Source organism: Cervus elaphus, chromosome 23 (assembly GCF_910594005.1).
Source record: "Cervus elaphus chromosome 23, mCerEla1.1, whole genome shotgun sequence".
In the NCBI taxonomy this organism is placed as follows: Eukaryota; Metazoa; Chordata; class Mammalia; order Artiodactyla; family Cervidae; genus Cervus; species Cervus elaphus.
The window spans coordinates 76499100-76519061 of NC_057837.1; the positions used below are offsets into that span (position 1 = coordinate 76499100).

At 43.5% G+C, this 19962-nt stretch overlaps 1 protein-coding gene across 10 annotated transcripts in view; it reads right to left on the minus strand.

Moving 5' to 3' along the window:
• The window catches only part of STAU1 (staufen double-stranded RNA binding protein 1), a 54768-nt gene that overhangs the window by 9346 nt on the left and 25460 nt on the right, over positions 1-19962 (minus strand). For all 10 annotated transcript variants that reach the window (XM_043885124.1, XM_043885125.1, XM_043885129.1 and 7 more), the window contains 2 exons: positions 18806-18971; positions 8392-8490 (listed from right to left, as the gene is read on the minus strand). In XM_043885124.1, coding sequence (XP_043741059.1) covers positions 8392-8490; positions 18806-18971 — 265 coding nt within the window. The remainder of the gene's footprint in view (positions 1-8391; positions 8491-18805; positions 18972-19962) is intronic.

The window sequence follows — 19962 nt, forward strand, 5'->3', positions numbered from 1 at the left end:
CCAGCCAAGGCCGAGCTTATTAAATACTGGCTGCTCTGAGCTATAAAAAGGAATGAGAAAATCTCCAAACACATACAGTGATTTCTAGCACTTGGTAAGTAAAGAAAGCAAACTGCAAAGAGTGTAAAAAAAAAAACGGTGCAGAGTATTAAATCTATATATACATACACACACACATAAATAGACACACGTATGTGTTTATATGCTTCTTTTTTTGCAAAAGGAAACTCAGGAAGGATAAAGCACAAACCAATGGAATTAAACAGTTTCCTACAGTAGGTGGGGGGAAGGACTGAGGTAGCGGAACAAGAGGACACCTCTGAGTATCTTTTTGTGTAGTTTTGACACTGTGGACCATTTACGGTTACACATATTTAAAATATAAGTCAACGGAAATGGGGGAAAATACTAAAATGGATTATGAACAGAAAGCTAACTGTATATTAAAGTGATCACATAATCATACAGAAGGAAGATAAAAATCAAATCCAATCTACATTAGGAAAGATACCCTTGAAAAGAACAACTGAGTCGGCAGACTTACAATGCCAGGCTTCAAGACTTCCTGTAGCTACAGAATCTGTGACATCATGGTATTGTTTAGCAATAAACCAACAGATCAATAAAACAGAAAGCAGAACAGACCTGCACATATACAGCCTCTTGATGTTCAGCAAACACAAACCAGAGCAAAAGCAATGGCATTCTCTTTTTTTAATGGCACTGGAGCAACTAGATAACCAAGATCTCAAATTCTACCCAAAACAAAAATTAAGCTAAAACACCCAAATATGAAAGTTAAAACTGTAAAGCTTTCAGAAGAAAACATAAGAGAAAACTTCATGACCATGAGGCTGGCAAAGAATTCTTGGACACAAAAAAAACACAAACTATAAAGTAAAATTAGAATTCCTCAAAATTAAAATACTGCTCATCAAAAGATAACATTTAAAAAGTAAAAAAGGGGGAGTTTGGGGGAGCATGGATACATGTATATGTATGGCTGAGTCCCTTTGCTGTTTACTTGAAACAACCACCGCATTGCTAACTGCCTGTATACCCCAACACAAAATAAACAGTTTAAAATCTGGGGGGAAAAAAGGTAAAAAAGGGAACTCAGAGTATGGGAGAGAATATTTGCAATATACGTATCAAACAAAAGAATTATACCCAGAACACTGAAAGAAATCCTACAAGTCAATAATAAAAAGACAAATACTCAACTAAAAAAATACTTCAACAGGTACTCTTGACAAGGACAGGGAGCAAGTGGTAGAAGTGTAAATTGGTACAATCACTTTGGGAAATAGTCTGACAATTTTTACATGAACACCTACCCTCTGACTTAGCAACTCTGACTGCACGTGCACCCAAGACGACTTAGCAGCCTTCTTTATAGTAGTTCCCAACTATCCAATGTCTGTCAGTAGAACAATGGATATATTCCATTCCATTCTTACAGTGGAATACCACTCAGCATTAAACTACTAAAACATATGGATGGGACTTAACAACAAACAATCCATACTGTATTTACATGAAGTCTAAGAACACAGAAAACAAATCTACAGAGACTGCAGAAAGCAGCTGTTTCTGGGTGGAATGGGGCACAGGGACTTAGGTTATGATAAAGTTCCGTATCTTTATCTGGATAGTGAATCATGGGTTTTCACACACGCTAAAATTTAGTGGGCTGTGCACTTAAGATACCTATATTCACTATATAATAGACTGTTAGCACAGAGGAAGAATAATCCAAGAAGTCACGAAAGCAATGCTCTGAAAGGATACACCTTCAGCGTGAAGCTACAAAGTGTGGAGATAACTTAGACTTTGCTTAGGATGTTTGCTGTTGAAGGTGTGGATAAATATACTGATGTTGTTGGGAGCCCGAGTCTCATGACAGGAACAGATCCAAACATGGAGGAATGAAACAGAGGAAGAGCCCTGTGATGACGGCCTGAAATTAGAGGGATGAACTTGTGGTTCTGTGAACAGTGTACCTACCTCCTAGTGCTATCTTCTGCTAACAGGGTCTGGAAGCAACGACCTGCAGCAGCAACCAGCCGACCTCCCCTCAGCCCAGCCCTTACATGCCACTCTGTTAAAGGGAACCACAACTCCTCGGAAGAACAGCTGAGACCATTTGTATTAGAATTTCCATTTCTGCCAGGGCCAAAGTTAGAACAGGGAACGTTCCAGGTAAGGCGAAAAGACTGCTGTATCACAAAGGAAGGAAGGTCTCTGAATCGGAAAAGGGGAGGTGAGAGCCAGGACACAGGGACAATAAGGCCTCCAAATACAAAACACAAAAGAAAAAATACCTTGCCTACTACCTCATGAGTACATAAAAAAATTATAAGTCAAAATGAAACATAAATCTAAACTTAAGAGACAAAACTTCTAGAAGAAAACAAAGGAGAACGACCTTAGATTTGGCAAATTATCTCAGGTGGATTACAATCACCATGAACCATAAAAGAAAAATTTAACAAACCAGACCTCTCCAAAATTAAATTATTTTTGCTTTTTGGAAGATCCTGTTTAAAAATGAAAAGACAAGCCACAGACTGGGAGAAAATATCTGGAAAATACCTAACTGAGAAAAGAACTGTATTCAGAATATATAAAGAACACATAAAATCCAATAATAAAACATAACTCAAAAACAGGACAAAAGATAAGAACAGACACTTCTCCAAAGATGTTCAGATGGTAAACAGGCGTATGAAAACATGCTCAATATTGCTAGTATGCATGGAGATACAAATTTAAACCGTAAGTTACGACTACACCAACTAGAAACCGACCACATGAAGTGTTAGAGAGGGTACAGAACCACGAAAGCTCTCATACACGGCGGGTGCCGCGCTCTTACGTCGCTCAGTCGTGTCTGACTCTGCGACCCCATGGACTGCAGCCCACCAGGCTCCCCTGTCCACGGGGATTCTCCAGCCAAGAATACTGGAGTGGGTTGCCATGCCGTTCTCCAGAGGCTCTTCCCAACCCAGGATTGAACCCAGGTCTCCTGCGTTGCAGGTGGATTCTTTATCAGCTGAGCTACAAGGGAAGCCCAAGAATACTGGAGTGGGTAGTCTATCCCTTTCCAGCAGATCTTCCCGACGCAGGACTCGAACTGGAGTCTCCTCCACTGCAGGCGGACTCTTTACCAGCTGAGCCATCAGGGAAGCCCAAGTATACAACTGTCTCATCGCCTGTTATGCGGCTTCTTTAACATAGGGCAGATTTTGAGTCCACACGTTGTATGCATCAGTAGTCCATCTTATTTCTGAGTAGTATTCCACTGTCTGGATTCACCACAACTCACTCATCCATTTCCCTGCTAAAGAACATCTTCATGGTTTTTAGTTGTTAGTGATTATGAGATTATGTATGTACGTGACAGCTTTAATCATAATCACTAACAACTAAAAACCATGAAGATGTTCTTCAGCTGGGAAATGGACGAGTGAGTTGTGGTAAATTCAGACAGTGGAATACTACTCAGAAATAAGAAATAAAACTACTGATGCATACAACACATGGACTCAAAATCTGCACTACATTAAAGAAGCCACATAATAGGCAATAAGATACCCTTGCCAGTACATCTGTAACCTTTTCAGATGATAACTTTCCTTTTCCCCCCCCCCAATTATTTTTATTAGTTGGAGGCTAATTAGTTTACAATATTGTAGTGGTTTTTGCCATACATTGACATGAATCAGCCATGGATTTACATGTGTTCCCCATCCTGAACCCCCCTCCCACCTCCCTCCCCATCCCATCCCTCTGCGTCTTCCCAGTGCACCAGCCCTGAGCACTTGTCTCGTGCATCCAGCCTGGACTGGCGATCTGTTTCACACTTGATAATATACATGTCTCAATGCTGTTCTCTCAGATCATCCCACCCTCACCTTCTCCCATAGAGTCCAAAAGTCTGATCTATGCATCTGTGTCTCTTCTTCCAGATGATAACTTTCTAAAGGGACAACACTGAACACACGGTAGCTGGGGGGCCACCTGCCACAACGTGAGAGGCCTGAGGGGAGGGACAGAACAAGGACTACGGCCTTTCTCATCATGATTTACAATGTCATTACGCAAAGGTCTTGTCTGGGCTGTGTTTTCTAAGATGGCTTTGTATTTTTATGTGCTCTTTCCAAGCTTCTCAAAATGTTATTACCCATTCCTGTTAAATAAACAGACAAAGGGAAAGTCCCAAAAGACAAAAAAAAAAGGCAGTATATTCAATAATTCCATGTATGTAATATTTTGGAAACAAGCAAAACATATGGACAGACATCAGATCAGTGGCTGCCCAAGGGTGAGGATGGAGGGAAGGGACTGACTGCTAGGGGGCACGGGAAACTTAACGGCATGGAAGATGTTCTTTATCACAGTGGTGGCAGGAGTTACACAGCTACACTATCAAAACACATCAAATCATATACACAGACAGGACCCATTTTACTTCATGTAAATTATACTCAAGAAATCTGACCCCTCATCCCCTCGCCCCCCAAAAATAACCTGATAGAGGCATGTCAAAGGATACCAGAGCTAGTCTGAAGGGCAATCTGAACATTCAAATGACAAGCGAGAATAATGAAGTAACATGTAGAATGAATCTATACTAATATAAATTAACACATTCCCTGGTGGCTCAGTCAGTAAAGAATCCATCTACAGTGCCTGAGACTTGAGTTCAAGCCCTGGGTTGGGAAGATCCCCTGGAGGAGGGCAGGGCAACCCACTCCAGTATTCTTGCTTGGAGAATCCCCATGGACAGAGAGCCTGGGGTGCTGCAGTCCGTGGGGCCGCAGAGAGTCAGACACGACTGAGCGACTACGCACAATGTAAGGCAGGGGGAGATTTTCTTTGGACGTGCAGAAAATGAACATTTGACACCCACCACAGGGATACCCGGTGCTGGGAAGGATCATCAATGACTGCTAGAAACACTGAGGAACTCTGTAAGGACATACACAACCTTCAAGCGTCTCCCCACAGGCTGTGGGTTAACTACAAGGGGAAGAAAGTCTCCTTGGAGGGGCACACGTCCGGTGTAGACAACAGAACTAGCGTCACTGACTCAGATAAAATGACATCATGCAATGCTGGGAAGACCTGACATTAGTTCTGCAGTGTTCCTGTTTTTAAAAAAAAGCACAAACTAGAACTAATCATGAGGCAAAAAATCCAACCAACCCAAATTTAGGGCCATTACATAAAACTGACTTTAAAAAATACCAATGTCATAAAAGACCAAAAAAAGGCCGAGTAACAAATTAAAGGAGACTAGAGAGATGCACCAGCTAAACACAATGTGTGATCCTATACCAGGCTCAAGACCAGGAAAACAGAGGAGCATCATGGGGACAATGCCAACACGCGAGACCAGGATGCACATTAGCTAACAGTATTACAGCAGTGTTATGCTTCCTGTGAGGACAATTAGACTGCAGTTAGTTAAGATCATGTCCTCGCTCTTAAGATGCACATACTGAAACATCTGGAGCCAGAGCACATGGAACCTGCCGCTTACTCTCAGATGATTCTGCCAAATAAAATACAGAAAAGTGTGTGCATTTAGAGAACAGAAAAGCAAAGGTGCTAAAGTGTTAAGCATTGGGATCCTATGTGAAGGCAACAGTCACGGTCCTATCCTTAAACTTTCCACTGGCCTGAAAAATTTCAAAGAAAGAAGTGGAAAAGACGGCGAGGAAAAGCGTGTGAGCCCTCGTGTGCTGTGCCCCCAAGGTGAGAGCGGGGCACCTCAGATCAGGAAGCAGCCCGCTGCCCTACGAAGGAGGCTGCGGCAGAGCCCTGCTCCCAGGGCGCCGCAGGCTGATCTCAGCAAGCCCGCCGGCTGCCCCCCTACCCCGACGGCCCACCTCCCTGAGCAGGGCTCTCCACGTCCTCAGACTAGACTCGAGAATTAACAGTAGCCACCCCGACGGGTCACATCAAATCCACGCCCATCCTGGGCCCTCCGGCAGCCACTCTCATCGGCTGCTGACATCATAAACCCACCACCGAGCTGTGTCTGCAATCTGACCTGGAACATATTCAGTGGGATCAGGTCACGGCTGCCTCCCAGGGACTTGTCAGTCAGAGCCATGATACTTTTAACTGCAACGATTTTATCAAAAAGCAAACCGTCTATACTTTTCTGAAAAATTATATGAACGGTTCTGGTCTTCTATTGCTTCCAACATGACATATCTTGCTGTCAAAACAACAACAACAACAAAAAAAACCCCTATTTATTTACTCAGTAACTGTTCCCTGAGCATCCAATATCCAATATACGCCAACTAATCTTCCAGGTGCCAGAGACAGAACTGTGGGGAAAAAAATGAAAGCTCCTGCTCAACCTAATAATGGAAGCTAACATGAACATTTGATCAACGTGAGAGCTAATTAATAATATAAGCACTCACATTAACAAACTCAATGCCACACATACACACAAACTGTCCTGTTTTAAAATAACTACTTTAAGAGACAGTCGCCACCAGAGGGCATTCCCACAATTTCTTCTGTGACTACCTGACGACTCCCTGCTGTATGTTCCTTATTCCTCAACAGCAGAGTCTGAAAGGCAAGTCTGAAACCCAAACACAAGTCGAGGTGGGGCAGAGGCAATCTCGTCCCCGAATTCCACAGCAAAAATAGGAACTGGCAATCCCTTACTGAGGCCCAGGGAGCTCGGGGACCCTCAGGCAGAGCAGAGATCAGCGTGAGCAGGCGAGAAGCATCACTGGGGTCGCGGGCCTGGCCAGCAGTCACCTCTGTGACCTTTCCGTGACCTGAGAAGGCAGGCCTCTCCCACCCCACGGTCTTCGCATCCCTCCCTCAGGTCTTTACACACCCATTCATGTGCCACACTAATTCCTCAGCAGGGACTAGTGTGGGGAAAAAGTGTTTCTTCCCTTTTCCACAACAGGTTCCCAGGGAGACCTTGAGGCTTCCTCGGGTGGAGCGCCCACCTGGGTCCCACCCAGCAACAGCCCTGTTATTCTGAATGTCCCGTCTCACTGCCTCCCTCCCAGAACAGAGAGAGGGAGGCTGGGAGGGATGCGGGGCCAGAGAGGAAGATGCCAGCCCCATCTGGCATGCTGCGCTCTGGAAGGGGGGCAAAGACACTCCTGCCTGCTGGGGCGGGGCGGGGTACTGCCGCGGGATGCGGGGTGGCCCTGTGACCCAAGGGCAGCTCCCCACCCCCATCTGGGCCTCATGGCAGCAGGTGAGCACGGCTGGCTAGGCCAGAATTCATCACTATTCTAATGAGAGAATAAGGACTGAACTCAGGAGCCAGCTTAGGGCACTAGTACATAATAGGAGATGTCTTATAAAAGTCATGGAAGTCAGACATGAAATCTGGGGATTACCTAAAGTATTTTACAGGATAATACATTTCAGGCAGGCTTTTAAAAACAGAAATAGGCCCAAAGAACTTATGAGCCACTTGGAATTGTTTTCAGCAGACATGCTGCGCTTAGTCACTCAGCTGTGTCTGACCCTGTGACCCCGTGGACTGAAGCCCACCAGGCTTCTCTGTCCATGGCATCTCCCAGGCAGGAACACTGGAGTGGGTGGCACTTCCTTCTCCATTTAAGCAGATGTCCCACCTCAAATTTCATTTGTCTGAAGTAACTAATATGTTGAGCTTAAAGCGCTTTGGAAAACTAATTATATACATATACTTTATAATTTTGAAAAACCAAATAATTGATTAAAAAAACTATTAAAACACAACCTTGCATAGCCAAGCACAGATCAAATGAAAGAATTTGCAAATAATTTTCCAAAGCTAGGGAAACCTAAAATAAAAAAAAATACCCCTGACCTGCCTAATCAATCTGGACTCACTGTGTGTTTGAAGGAAACATACACTAAATGATCTTATTTTCCATTTTGAACTAGTAATTGTTAATTACTGTTCTTAGACCATAAAGTCTCCAACAACAGATTGAGGTTATTAAATGGGCAAACTGGGAGGCACACACTGGACAATGACAAAACCTAAGTTCTTTTAACAATTACTTGGGCACTTAAGCAGAGTCTTGGGATTTGGGGGGTAGCATACGCTTCTGAGACTCTTATGAAGGCAATGAACCCTCCCTCCAGAAGAAAACACATGGCAACATAAACACGATCCCCTTCAGACCATTTTAGGAGGTTCACGGACATACTGAGGCCACCTACGGACTGTCTGGAGACTCACGGCTGCCCTAGGACCAAATACTGCTTTGCTAAATATGAAGTCCGAATCTCAGATGTGAAGATTCGCATATATGTGATCATCATTCCAATGTTATTTGGGAAAAATACTATTCTGATGATGAACACCAAGAGTATAATAGATGCATAAAATAAGCTTACCTCAAAATTCACAGGCAAGTTCCGTTTAAGTGCAATCTCAAACACTTGACTTATTTCAGATTTATTGAGATTTTCTTCTTCCGACTCTCTTCCATTTACCTAAGGGAAGAATAACCGGTTAGCAGTTAATGCGTGTTAAAAAGCTGTCAAGATCCCAGCTGCGATGATAAACCTTAAAATTAAAAGCCCTGAACCTAGGCTCTGTGGACTGAGCACCAACCCCGTGAACAGGGCGACACATGCACTGTGTGTCAGTGAGATTTAAAAGGTTTTTAAAAATGTCCTATCAAATTTTAGTTAGTTTGTACCTCATAAATACACCATAAACCATCCACACATAACAGGGCTCTACATATAATCAGCCTGATGGTGAGACGCGGCTGCTCGGGGAGCGGGGCTCCCGAAGCCCCCTGGATCTGTCCCCCCCGGGGACAGGCAAGCCACACCCTGGAAGAAGTCCAAGCACAGACAGTCTAGCTGGGCCACAGCGAGGACAAGGGCAGGTCTCGCCGCCGGGGTGTGTGGGTTTCTTCTTTGGACAAAAAGTCGCTAGAAACCACTTTTAAAAAAGATGCAGTGAAAGAGTTACAAGACCACTATGGGTCTGACACGTGACTACTGCTGGCGAAAGTGCAAGATGCTAACCAACAGAACTGGCTGCCGCTCAGTCGCGTCCGACTCTGCGACCCCAAGGACGGCAGCCTCCCGGGCTCCTCTCCACGGGATTCCCCAGGCAGGAATGCTGGAGTGGGCTGCCATGTCAGCCTCCAGGGGTCTTCCTGACCGAGATCAACCACATGACTCTTATGTCTTCTGCACAGGCAGGCAGGTCCCTTACCACCAGGACCACGAGCCTTCAACAGAAGCGGCCTCCGGCTCTGTGACAAGGTTCGTTTACAGCCCTCCAGAGGGGGGCTGAGGGGGCACTGAGGGGGCAGAGAGCTCCATGCATGTGGCCCCCGTGGCTTCCATACTGCGCAGGGGTGATAACACGACAAACAAGATCAGCAGTGACCCCAAAACATGGCAAGGCACCGTGTTTTTCTTATTCCCGGGGACTCTTTAGTCAAAGAACTTCTGAAGTCCTATTTTAAAGATCAGAATTTCTATGACAGGAACCTGTGGCTGAAATTACTGAACAGGCAATGTGCAGCAAAATCCAGGATTTGATCTGTTGTGTATTTCTTGAGGTAGAGTCTAACCCTAACTTAGGATCCATATTTCAAGCTATACATAAAAGCTCTAAGTTAAAAAAATAATAATAATTAAGAATAGGATCCTATACACATAAATTTAACCAGACAATGTAATTTCGTCTCTCCTTTCGTGATAATGTTTTCTTTCCATCTGGTTTCATTTCACTTGCTGCCTGGTGATATACTGTTTACATAGCAATTTCTGATGGTTTAGTAAGCCAAACACAGTTTTTCACTTGTTGATTAAAAACCCTAAAGAGAAAGAGGGCCTGCCTTTTTATGAGTGAATCTTTAAAGCCATAAATCTCCAAGCAAGGTGTCTTAGAATTCTAGGGTTCCACAGAGGTTCGGTTTAAAATTTATTTTTTAAATAGGTGAAGTTGGACTCTTACCTCATACCACATTCACAAATTAACTCAATGGATCAAAGACCTAAATCTAAGGGCTAAAAGTGTAAAACTCTTAGAAGAAAACACAGGGGGAAAGCTCCATGACACTGGATTTGGCAATGATTTCTTGGATAGAACACCAAAAGCAAACATAAATTTTTACTTCATCAAAATTTAAAACTTTAGTACAAAAAAACTACCCAAAAAGTGCTGGTACACTAAAGGACACAAGAGAACAAAGACAACCCACGGAACGGAAGAAAATACTCACAAGTCACATATCTGATAAAGAATTAATGTCCAGAATACATAAAACTACAACTCCACAACAAACAATGTAATTCAAAAATGGAGACAGGATCTGAACAGACATTTCTCCAAAGGAGATACGCAAATACCCAACATCACTACTCAAAGAGAAATGCACATCAAAACCATAATGAGATACCACCTCACACCCATAAGGACAGCCACAGAAAATGGCAAATGTTGTCAAGGTTGTGCAAAAATTGCAATCTTTGCACATTTCTGTTGAAAATGTAAGATGGTGTAGCCTCAATGGAGAACAGTATGGTGGGTTTCTAAAAAATTTAAACATGGAATTACAGTATGATCCAGCAATTTCACTGCTAAACACATACTCAAAAGAATTAAAAGTAGGTATTCAGATACGTGTACATCAATGTTCACAGCAGTATTATTATTTACAATAGCCAGAAGACGATAATCACACAAACATCCATCAACAGATGAATGGATGAAAAAAGCATGGAACACAGATACAATGGTCAGTCTTAAAAAGAAATGGGGGGGGGGGCGGGGAGAATGGAATTGTGAAACAAGCTACAACACAGAGGAACCTTGAAAAATTATGATAAACGAAGTAAGTCAGACACAGAAGACAAATGTGCACTTACACGAGGTATCTACAACAGTTAAGTACAGAGACAGAAGCAGGAGAGAGGTTTACCACGGGCCTGAAGACAGCGGGGGTGGGGGAAGGCAGAGTTACTGCTGAACGTGTCCCTGACTCCTGGAGTTTCTATGCGACGTGATGAAAGGGTTTTGAAAATGGACCCTGGGACAGCTGCACAGCACTGAGACTGTATTTAAGGCCACTTTTTGTGCACAACCACATCTGCTGACAGCTGTTTATTTGAAGAGTTCAGAGATTTCTACAATACATCAGCTATTTTTTTAAAAATACATGAGCTATTTACATACTCTCATGATATGTAACTCTGTCAATGAGACTGTTTTCCTTAGGTGCAACCAGAACCAAATTTGGAAATAAACCAGGCGCTGCTGACACAAGACTTCAATTGCCATTCATGTACCCCAATTTTCCAGGTTTTTTTTGTTCATTTTACCAGTTCAATTCCTTTTAATTTTTACTTTTAGTTTTGATCTGTTTCAAACATACAGAAAAGTACAGATAATAATGTAACACACAACTCTACAGGATATAACAAATGGCAACACTAAACACCACTGACATTATTTTTCTCCTTTGATAAAGAAAACAATGAAATCCTTCTCACACTCCTTCCCACAAGAGAGTTAACCACTGCTCTAAAATGGGACTGGATCTTTCCCAGCCATGTGGGTTTTTGTTGTTGTTTTTTAATGGACAAAAACAATATATAGTGTAATTTGTTGTTGTGAAAATTCAGATAAATCATTCTCACTGACCGCCTTTATAAATACTCTAAAATTCAAACTGACAAGTTCTGCTAATGAACTTAGTCACTTTTGAATTTTACACACTGAGGTCCCGCCTAGTCTAGGGGACACCTGGTCTAGGGGACCCCTGAGTCTAGGGGACCCCTGACTCTAGGGGAACACCTAGTCTAGGGGACCCCTGAGTCTAGGGGACCCCTGGTCTAGGGGACCCCGAGTCTAGGGGACCCCTGGTCTACCACTGAACTCTAACTCTCTGCCACTGTTCCTCAAGCACAGCAGCGTCAGCATCACACGGGAGCTGCACAAATACAGATGCCAGAGCCCCGCTCCAGATACCTGAACTCAAATTTCTGCAGGTAGGGCCTGGATATCCGTTTTATACATGGTATTTGTTTTTTTGTTTTTTAAAAAGTCCCGTAGCGACCAGAGTTGAGATTCACGGCTCGAAGCTACTGCTTCAAACAGAACTGCAGACTGGACAAAGCAGCCAGTAAAATAAAAATGCAAATCAGAAAACAAAGATATACATATATCTGGAAGAGAGATTATATTGCTTTTACATAAATAATTTTAATATTATCTAGATTGGACAAAATGTTGCAATGGGGGAAGCAGCAAATGACTCAAAAAAAATCCACAAATATCATTCCCAATGAGATGAGGAAACTGTAGCGGGCCCTTAGTCTTACCTTCAGGAACTGGGAATTACTGTTAACATCAATCCCATAGTGTATGGTTCAGCAATAAAATCTAGGCAACATTAAGGAAAAAAAACAAAAACACTCTGAACCATGCTTAACCCTCAACATGCCAGAGAAAAACAATCACCACCATTTACCATCCAGCTCCAATGGACCCTCTAGATTTTTCTATATTTAAAGTCATTTTACATAGCATTGAATCATGTATATTATCAAGTGTGTAACAGATCACCAGTCCAGGGTGGATGCACGAGACAAGTGCTCAGGGCTGGTGCACTGGGATGACCCAGAGGGATGGGATGGGGAGGGAGGTGGGAGAGGGGTTCAGGATGGGGAACACATGTAAATCCATGGCTGATTCATGGCAATGTATGGCAAAAACCACTACAATGTTGTTTATAAAAAAAAAAAAGTCATTGTACAAATAACATACAGAATAAAAGGACAAAAAAAAATCATTCCATTATAGATTTTAATAAAAAAATTAAAATAACAAACCTAACTTTTTATTCCAGGTTTGTAGTCAGGAATGAAGGCAAATATACCCAAAACAGGCAGAGACACCAAACACAGCTAACGGCTCGCCAGCTGCCACGCCTGAACTGAAGAGCACAACCCACAGTAACGATGCCAGACTGCAAACCCACTCCCGTGGGCTCCGGCTCATCGTGATTCTAATTCTTCTTGTACTCGCACTGTCAAAACATGGTACTTTTGAAAATGACTCATGACCGCTGAAGGGAGAACAGCCATCTCCTTTGCTCCATAACTACAAGATGCTTTCATTTCCAGGTTTATAAACACCGAGAGAAGGATCAGCCTAATGATCTTTTTGTCATTACTGTATCATCAATTTCCTTCAATACACACACCTCCTTCTGCATGATCCAGTTATTTTCTGGATATTAAGTGGCAAGAAAATTCTGGTGGCTAAACATCATATGCAAGAAGGCTCTCACACATATATTTTCAGAAAGTCCAAACAGGATGGTCCAGTTCTTGTTGTAAAATACTGTGTGGTCAAAGTCCTTCCTGTTGAATGACTGGCCAGGAGAGAATGCATGTCTCTTTTTCATACACCACAGAAACACAGTCCCCTCGCAGACTCTTTAGTCTGGGCAAACTTATCTAGGGTATTATCTGAAGACTCCCAGTCCAAGTCACATCCACACTCAATCTCCCCATCCCCATGAGAGCCCAGAGTGCTGCTGTCTGTCTCTCTGTACTCATCTTCCGATTGGTCTAACAAGGAAAATGTCTTCCTCCATCAGTTTTCTTTTGTTTGCCAGTAGAAATGGAAAAAGAAAAATTCTGAATTCTCACCTGGGTTCAACAAAAGCTAATAACAGAGTAAAAAGACCAGTATCTCCAGTCTTCTTTTGTATCTTCTTGAAAGAAAGTATGATGCATTAGGCAATGCAATAAGAACATTAAAGATGATGCAACAGTGACAATTATTTCATGACTGTATCATCCATCAAGGGATTTCATCATTCTTCCACTTCTTTATTATTTTAGTCTTGTTTATTGCAGATTTAGGAGATAGTGCTGAAATAGTATGTAGGATGACAAGCAGCAAAATGTTTCAAAACACAAGAAAATTAAGAGTCCATAATGTTAAGGTTTATAAAAGGGTCCAAAGGACCCTCATGATTGTAAGACAGACTATCATTCTAATTTCAAAATTAAGTATATTTTTACCTTGCTCTTTTAAACCTCTAGAAAAAGAATAAAAGTCACTAATATCAATTCTTACAGAACTAGAAAAAAGCTCAAAAATATAAATTGGGTTCAATGGACCTTGAGCGTATAACGAAGTATAGATAAGCATGATGAAGAGTAAGGTCTCCAATTTTAGTTTAGTCCTACTTAAACACATCCCTGGCTCAAGTGAAGATAAGAATTCAAGAACAGGAAGAGCTGCATTTATTTATTTTTACAGAAGTAGTATTTAAAAACTGGGCTTCCCTGGCAGCTCAGCTGGTAAAGAATCTGCCTGCAGTGCGGGAGACCCCGGTTTGATTCCTGGGTCGGAAGCTCCCCTGGAGAGGGGCTAGGCCACCCACTCCAGTATTCTCGGGCTTCCCTGGTGGCTCAGACAGTCAAGAATCCGCCTGCAACATGGGAGACCTAGGCTGGGGAGGTCCCCTGGAGGAGGGCATGGCAACCCACTCCAGTATTCTTGCCTGGAGAATCCCATGGACAGAGGAGCCTGGCGGGCTACAGTCCATGGGGTCGCAAAGAGTCAGACACGACTGAGTGACTAAGCACAGCACAGTATTTAAAAAAAGAAAACTTCAAACAGTACAATTTTTAAAAGTCTGGCTTCTAACACTACCACCACGAGAAAGCTCAAGTTTGATATAACCTTCAAGACAGAAACCATGCACATCCAAATATACAGATACACACACAGTTGGCGACCTCATTTACTTAACACAAACAATAGCACTATACTTGCAGTAATAGCTCTGCATCATGGTTCCCCCGCCCATTCAATAGATTATAAGCCTTCTTTTAGGTCCACGTAAACAGATCTACCACACTCTGACAGTGTTGGGATAAATGTATTCATTTATTATATTTAACCATTCCCTACGAACGGCCATTATGAGGCTACCTCCTGCTTTTCCCCGTTACAGACACTGTAGCTATGACCATCTTAGTCCTAACGCCTCAACACTGAGTAAGTCATCTTTTATTAATACAAGTCACAGAAGAGAAAAGAAAGGAAAGCAACAGAATAGATAGAACAGAAAAGAACTGCTTTCCCAACTCAGGACCTTTGCACAAGCTGCTCCCTCTGCTGGGAAGTACTTGCCCTGTCCTCTTGTTCGTCTTCATCCTGAGCCTAAATGACTTGTCCCCTGGTGCACCATCATCACGCCAACCTAAACAAGACACTGCGCTCTCATGATACCCGCTCCTTTCATCCGCGCATTCGCAGCACTTTTTGATAACACTCCATTCAACCAAGCTCCACATGGGCAGGGGCAATGCAGCTGTTTACTGGCAGGGCTGGCCGAAAGCAGTGCCTGTTGTCAAGGGGTCAGACTACACCTGTCTCACAGACAGAAACTGCTGGCTTTATTGGCTATGCTCTAGAGGAGATGAACTGATCCACCACACAATCACAAGTGCTAAAATTATCAAGAACAAAACAGACAATTTATTTACAATGAGGACGTCCAAAGCAGGTGGGCTGTGGGCAAACAGACCCCTCAGGCCCTGTTGGCAGAGGCCTAAACAGGTACCGTCTTCTTGGTGGGGAACCTGGCCACATACACTACCAGGCAATTCCACTTTGAGGACTATGGCTCACAAAAATAACCACAGACATAGAACAATGTTGTTCACTACCTATTTTATAACAGGAAAAACTGCAAGTAACCCAAAAATCAAGCTTCTGTTGTTGAAAAACTAAACTGGTATGCTCACACAATGGAGCATTTGCAGCCATTGAAAACGGCTTAGAGGCATGCTGAATTTGAGTCCTCCATGGAATTTTAAGTAAATAGCATGAACACATCATAATAAGCACTTCAGTGGGGAAAAAAAAAACACCGGTTATTGTTCAATATCACCCCATTTTTGTGAAATAGACAGGTGTGTGTGCTTACTTACATATGCCTTGACATCCACAAAAATGTTTACAGTGACTACCTACAAGTGGGAAATTTATTTCTTTTTTTGATGTTAAAAATTGTTATAATTCATAGGCATTCCTTGTTAAGAACAAAAAATTAAACTTATCTTTTAAAAATGTCTTTCTTCCCCTGCTGCCCACTTTCTGGAGGGCCTGGTAGACCAGCAACAGCTCAATTAGGTGGAAAGCCAAGTGTTTCACTTACAACTTCAAAGAAAATGTATTTCTGAGGCACTGTTTGGGCCAGTTATTGCACCATTTCTTAAGGGAACTGTCTCTGCTTCAAATCACACGAAACTAGAAAAGGGGCCAGGAGGAGGAAACAAGGGGACAAAAGATGCCCATGACTCCCAAACAAGCTGCTGACAGAAGTCAGAGGAGCCGAGGAGAGGGCATCCACCGCTCCAGCCTCTGCCCTCAGGCCTGAGGCAACCAACTGCTCCGGTGGGCGATGGGTCACTCTAAGGCTCTGACAGGCACTTTCCCTTTGCAGCAATATGGTGAGTTCAAACTTCCAAGGAGGATTCAAAGGCCGAAAACTGCCTAGGAAGCACTGACAATATTTAGGACCTGTGATTCCCAAACCCTGACTGTTTTACTCTTAAGAGCTCATTAAAAAGAAAAAAATAAAAAATAAAAAGTCAGACTTCCCTGGCAGTTCAGTGGTTAAGACTCTTTGCTCCCAATGCAGGCAGCATATGTTCAATTCCTGGTAAGGGAACTAAGATCCCACATGCCATGTGGCATGGCCAGGAAAAAAAGAAAAAAAAAAAAGCCAGACTCATGGGTCTTAGCCTACTGCATTAGAATCTAGAATCGTGTGGGTTAGGCCAAGGAATTTTTTAAGTTCTCAAGTGATTCCGAAGCAGACAACCCACATACCAGTGTTCAGTAATCGTTTAACAACTGCTGGCTAGAAGGAACCAAGAAATACCTACTCCATCTGATTCCAATTAGATTAGCACCAAAGTCAACTCAACAAATGCAAAGCCTCCAAAAATGACTCAAATTTCACTACCTTCAGTGCTTTAACAAATTTCACCACTAAGGACTTCATCCTTTCACTTCAATAACTCCTCCTAAGTTATAGTCCATTCCTTTCTATTTGGTCCTCAGCGAACTCTGGAAATAGAACATCTCTGTTAAAATGTGTGATTGCACTCAAGATGGAAATGCACCGAAACAAAAGAAAAACAAACCCTTCCCATGCAGCTGGCCATGAAGCCACAGAGCACTGCCCTGAGCTGGGTGGCCCCAGGGGACGGTTGGGCACAGCAGACCTCTGCAAGCATCCTGCCAAGGGTCCCCAAACTTCATACCTGTCATCACCCATTTGGCCCAACGTTCTGTGCAAGATCTTCTGATTGTTTGAGAACTTGTTTCTCTAGCAAGAAAAGTCAAATGCTTCCGAGGGGTATGTTCAGGAGGCATTTCATGCTGTGATAAACAGAACCATGAAATCACAACGCCTTCTACTCAGTGGGCTCTCCTGGACGTTTGGGGAACGACCGCTGTATCAGAGCCAGCCACTAATACTGTGGCCGCTCAATAGCATGGAGTCCTTTCAGGGATGACTTAGTGATGTTCTAAGACCTATACTCCTATTTACTCACAACATCCTATGTCTATCGTGATCATCTTAAAACACAGCCCCCAGGGGAACGCCCTGGGGGTCCAGTGGACGGGGCTCCACAGTCTCACTGCCAAGGGCCTGGGCTGGATCCCTGGTTGGGGAACAGTCCCACAAGCTGCACGCTGTAGCCAAAAACAAAAAAAATAAGCCCCAGATTCTTTGATACTCATCTCATCCACAAGTGGGGTTTCTCAACATTGTGAACGTACCAACGGTCACTGACCTGTATACTTACAATGGTTAAAACTATGAAATTATGTGAATTTTACCTCAACACATAAATAAATAAATAAATAAAAGTGAGCTCCTGTAGCCCCTTCTTGAGTCTGGGCTCATGCCTGTTTGACCTACAGGATACGGCAGAAGTGGTGCTAGGCTGAATTCTGGGCCGGGGCCCTGAGACACTGGCGGTGGCTTCCACCTCCTGTCTTCTAGAACGCGCCCTCCTGGGACCGAACCACCATACCGTGAGGGTGTGTAAAGTCTCTGCTCAGGCCAACCAGGAGGGGAACTGAGGTCGCGGGACCAAGGCCCCCTCTTTGACCGCAGGCGACAGCGCAGCCGCCTGGCGAGAGCGCCACCTCGGAAGAGACCCTCCAGGCCCGCGGCGCTGCTTCGGCGTGAGCTGCGTGCGGCGGACATAAGGTCTCCATGCCACGCTCTCCCTGGACCACAGGCCTGTGAGCAGGATAAAGGCCTGGAGGTATTTAAGCCACGAAGTCTCGGGACAGTTCGTTAAGCAGAAATGGTTAACAGGCATTTCAAGATAATACAGAAAACTTCTGATCAAAATGGCTTCAGAAAATCCCCTAACCTGGTACCATAAATCACAGATTCTGACAAGAACAATGTTCAGCACGGAAGAGTTCTCCACGTGTGCTCTTCACCACTCAAGTGAGTCAGAATCTTTCTAACACGTTCACTCAGAACTACGCCACTGAGTGCACAAGAAGGCACCTGACTTTCCTGCTAGAATTTTTGAGGGGGATGGGGGGCGAGAAAGGCAAGAAACCTACAGGGTATCAGAACCTGTACGTTACCTAACAATGAAGAGTAAGCACAGCTCTCAACGCACCCTCTTAGAAAACCCAGCCTGAAGCCGTGTCTCCTCGCGCCCTCCCACACCACCCCCAGCGCCAGGGGCCCCTGCTCGGCCGGAGCCTCACCTCCAGCCTCTCGGGCGGGGGCTCGCTCTGCAGGATCCTCAGGGCTTTCGCAGCAGCATCGTGCTTCGCAGCCTGTCTCGTCTTTCCTTTCCCATTAAATTGCTGTCCTCCCACAGAAAGTTCAACTTGATAGAGTAAAGGTGGGACTGGAAATGGGTAAAAGTACCTAAAAATAGAAGGGGTGAGGAAAATTAGTCTCAAATAAGTCACCATACCGTCTCTGACAGATTCCAGGTACTTCCTTCATCACAGGTCCTAATTACAGCAGCGTTTGCTTGCCAATAATGAGTCCTCCTCAACACACCCAGAGATTTCATATGTTTATGCTAGATTAGAATTGCCACACAGTATGAGCAAATACTGTTTACATTTCACAAAATAAGTTGGCTTACAAATTACATGAGTTCAATTTATAAAGCTAACCCATACTTACAAAATCTAAACTGGATTAGACTTTGATTAAGAAAAAAACTTGACTTGCTCTACTTTCTCGTACCTGAAATTCACCCTTTCATGTCTCCAGAAAAGAATGGAAATTTTTTAACCAAAGTCTTGTAGAAAGGACCCTCATTTCTAGAAATCCCAACAGCCTAGAGCCTGGCAGAGGCTGGTTTCTATTTTTAAAATGGCTTTGGCCTCCACCTCACTCCCACCCCAAAGTAGGGCAGGGAAGTAAAGACCTAAGTTTGATCATCAATCTCTCCACTAGCGTCTTTAGACCTCGAGGAGAAGGTTTTAAATGCATGGCACCTTCAGATTTCAATTAATATTGCACTGCACCTGTATACCAAGGCTATTTCAAAGCACGTAAGTAAGTTCAAAAGTCAAAAAGTACCCAGTAAACAATAATCAAGAAATCTATGAGGGCTGAGAATTGTGGTGTCACAGGAATCGTGTTCAAATATGACTCAGTTGCACAAAGCAGTTACACGGGTGATCTTTAACCAGACTGCTTGGGGCACAAGCTGTACTGCTTGTGAGGAATGTGCCTAAGACCTTTCCAATGAGAGGAGTCGGAAGAGCATCAAAATGCAGTTCCAGTGACACCAGGACGATGCAGACTGACAGTAGCCTTTGGCAGGCCAAAGAGGACCAGACCGTTACGCACTCTACAATCTATACATCTTACTATTCTACATCAAAGAGCAAATATAGTT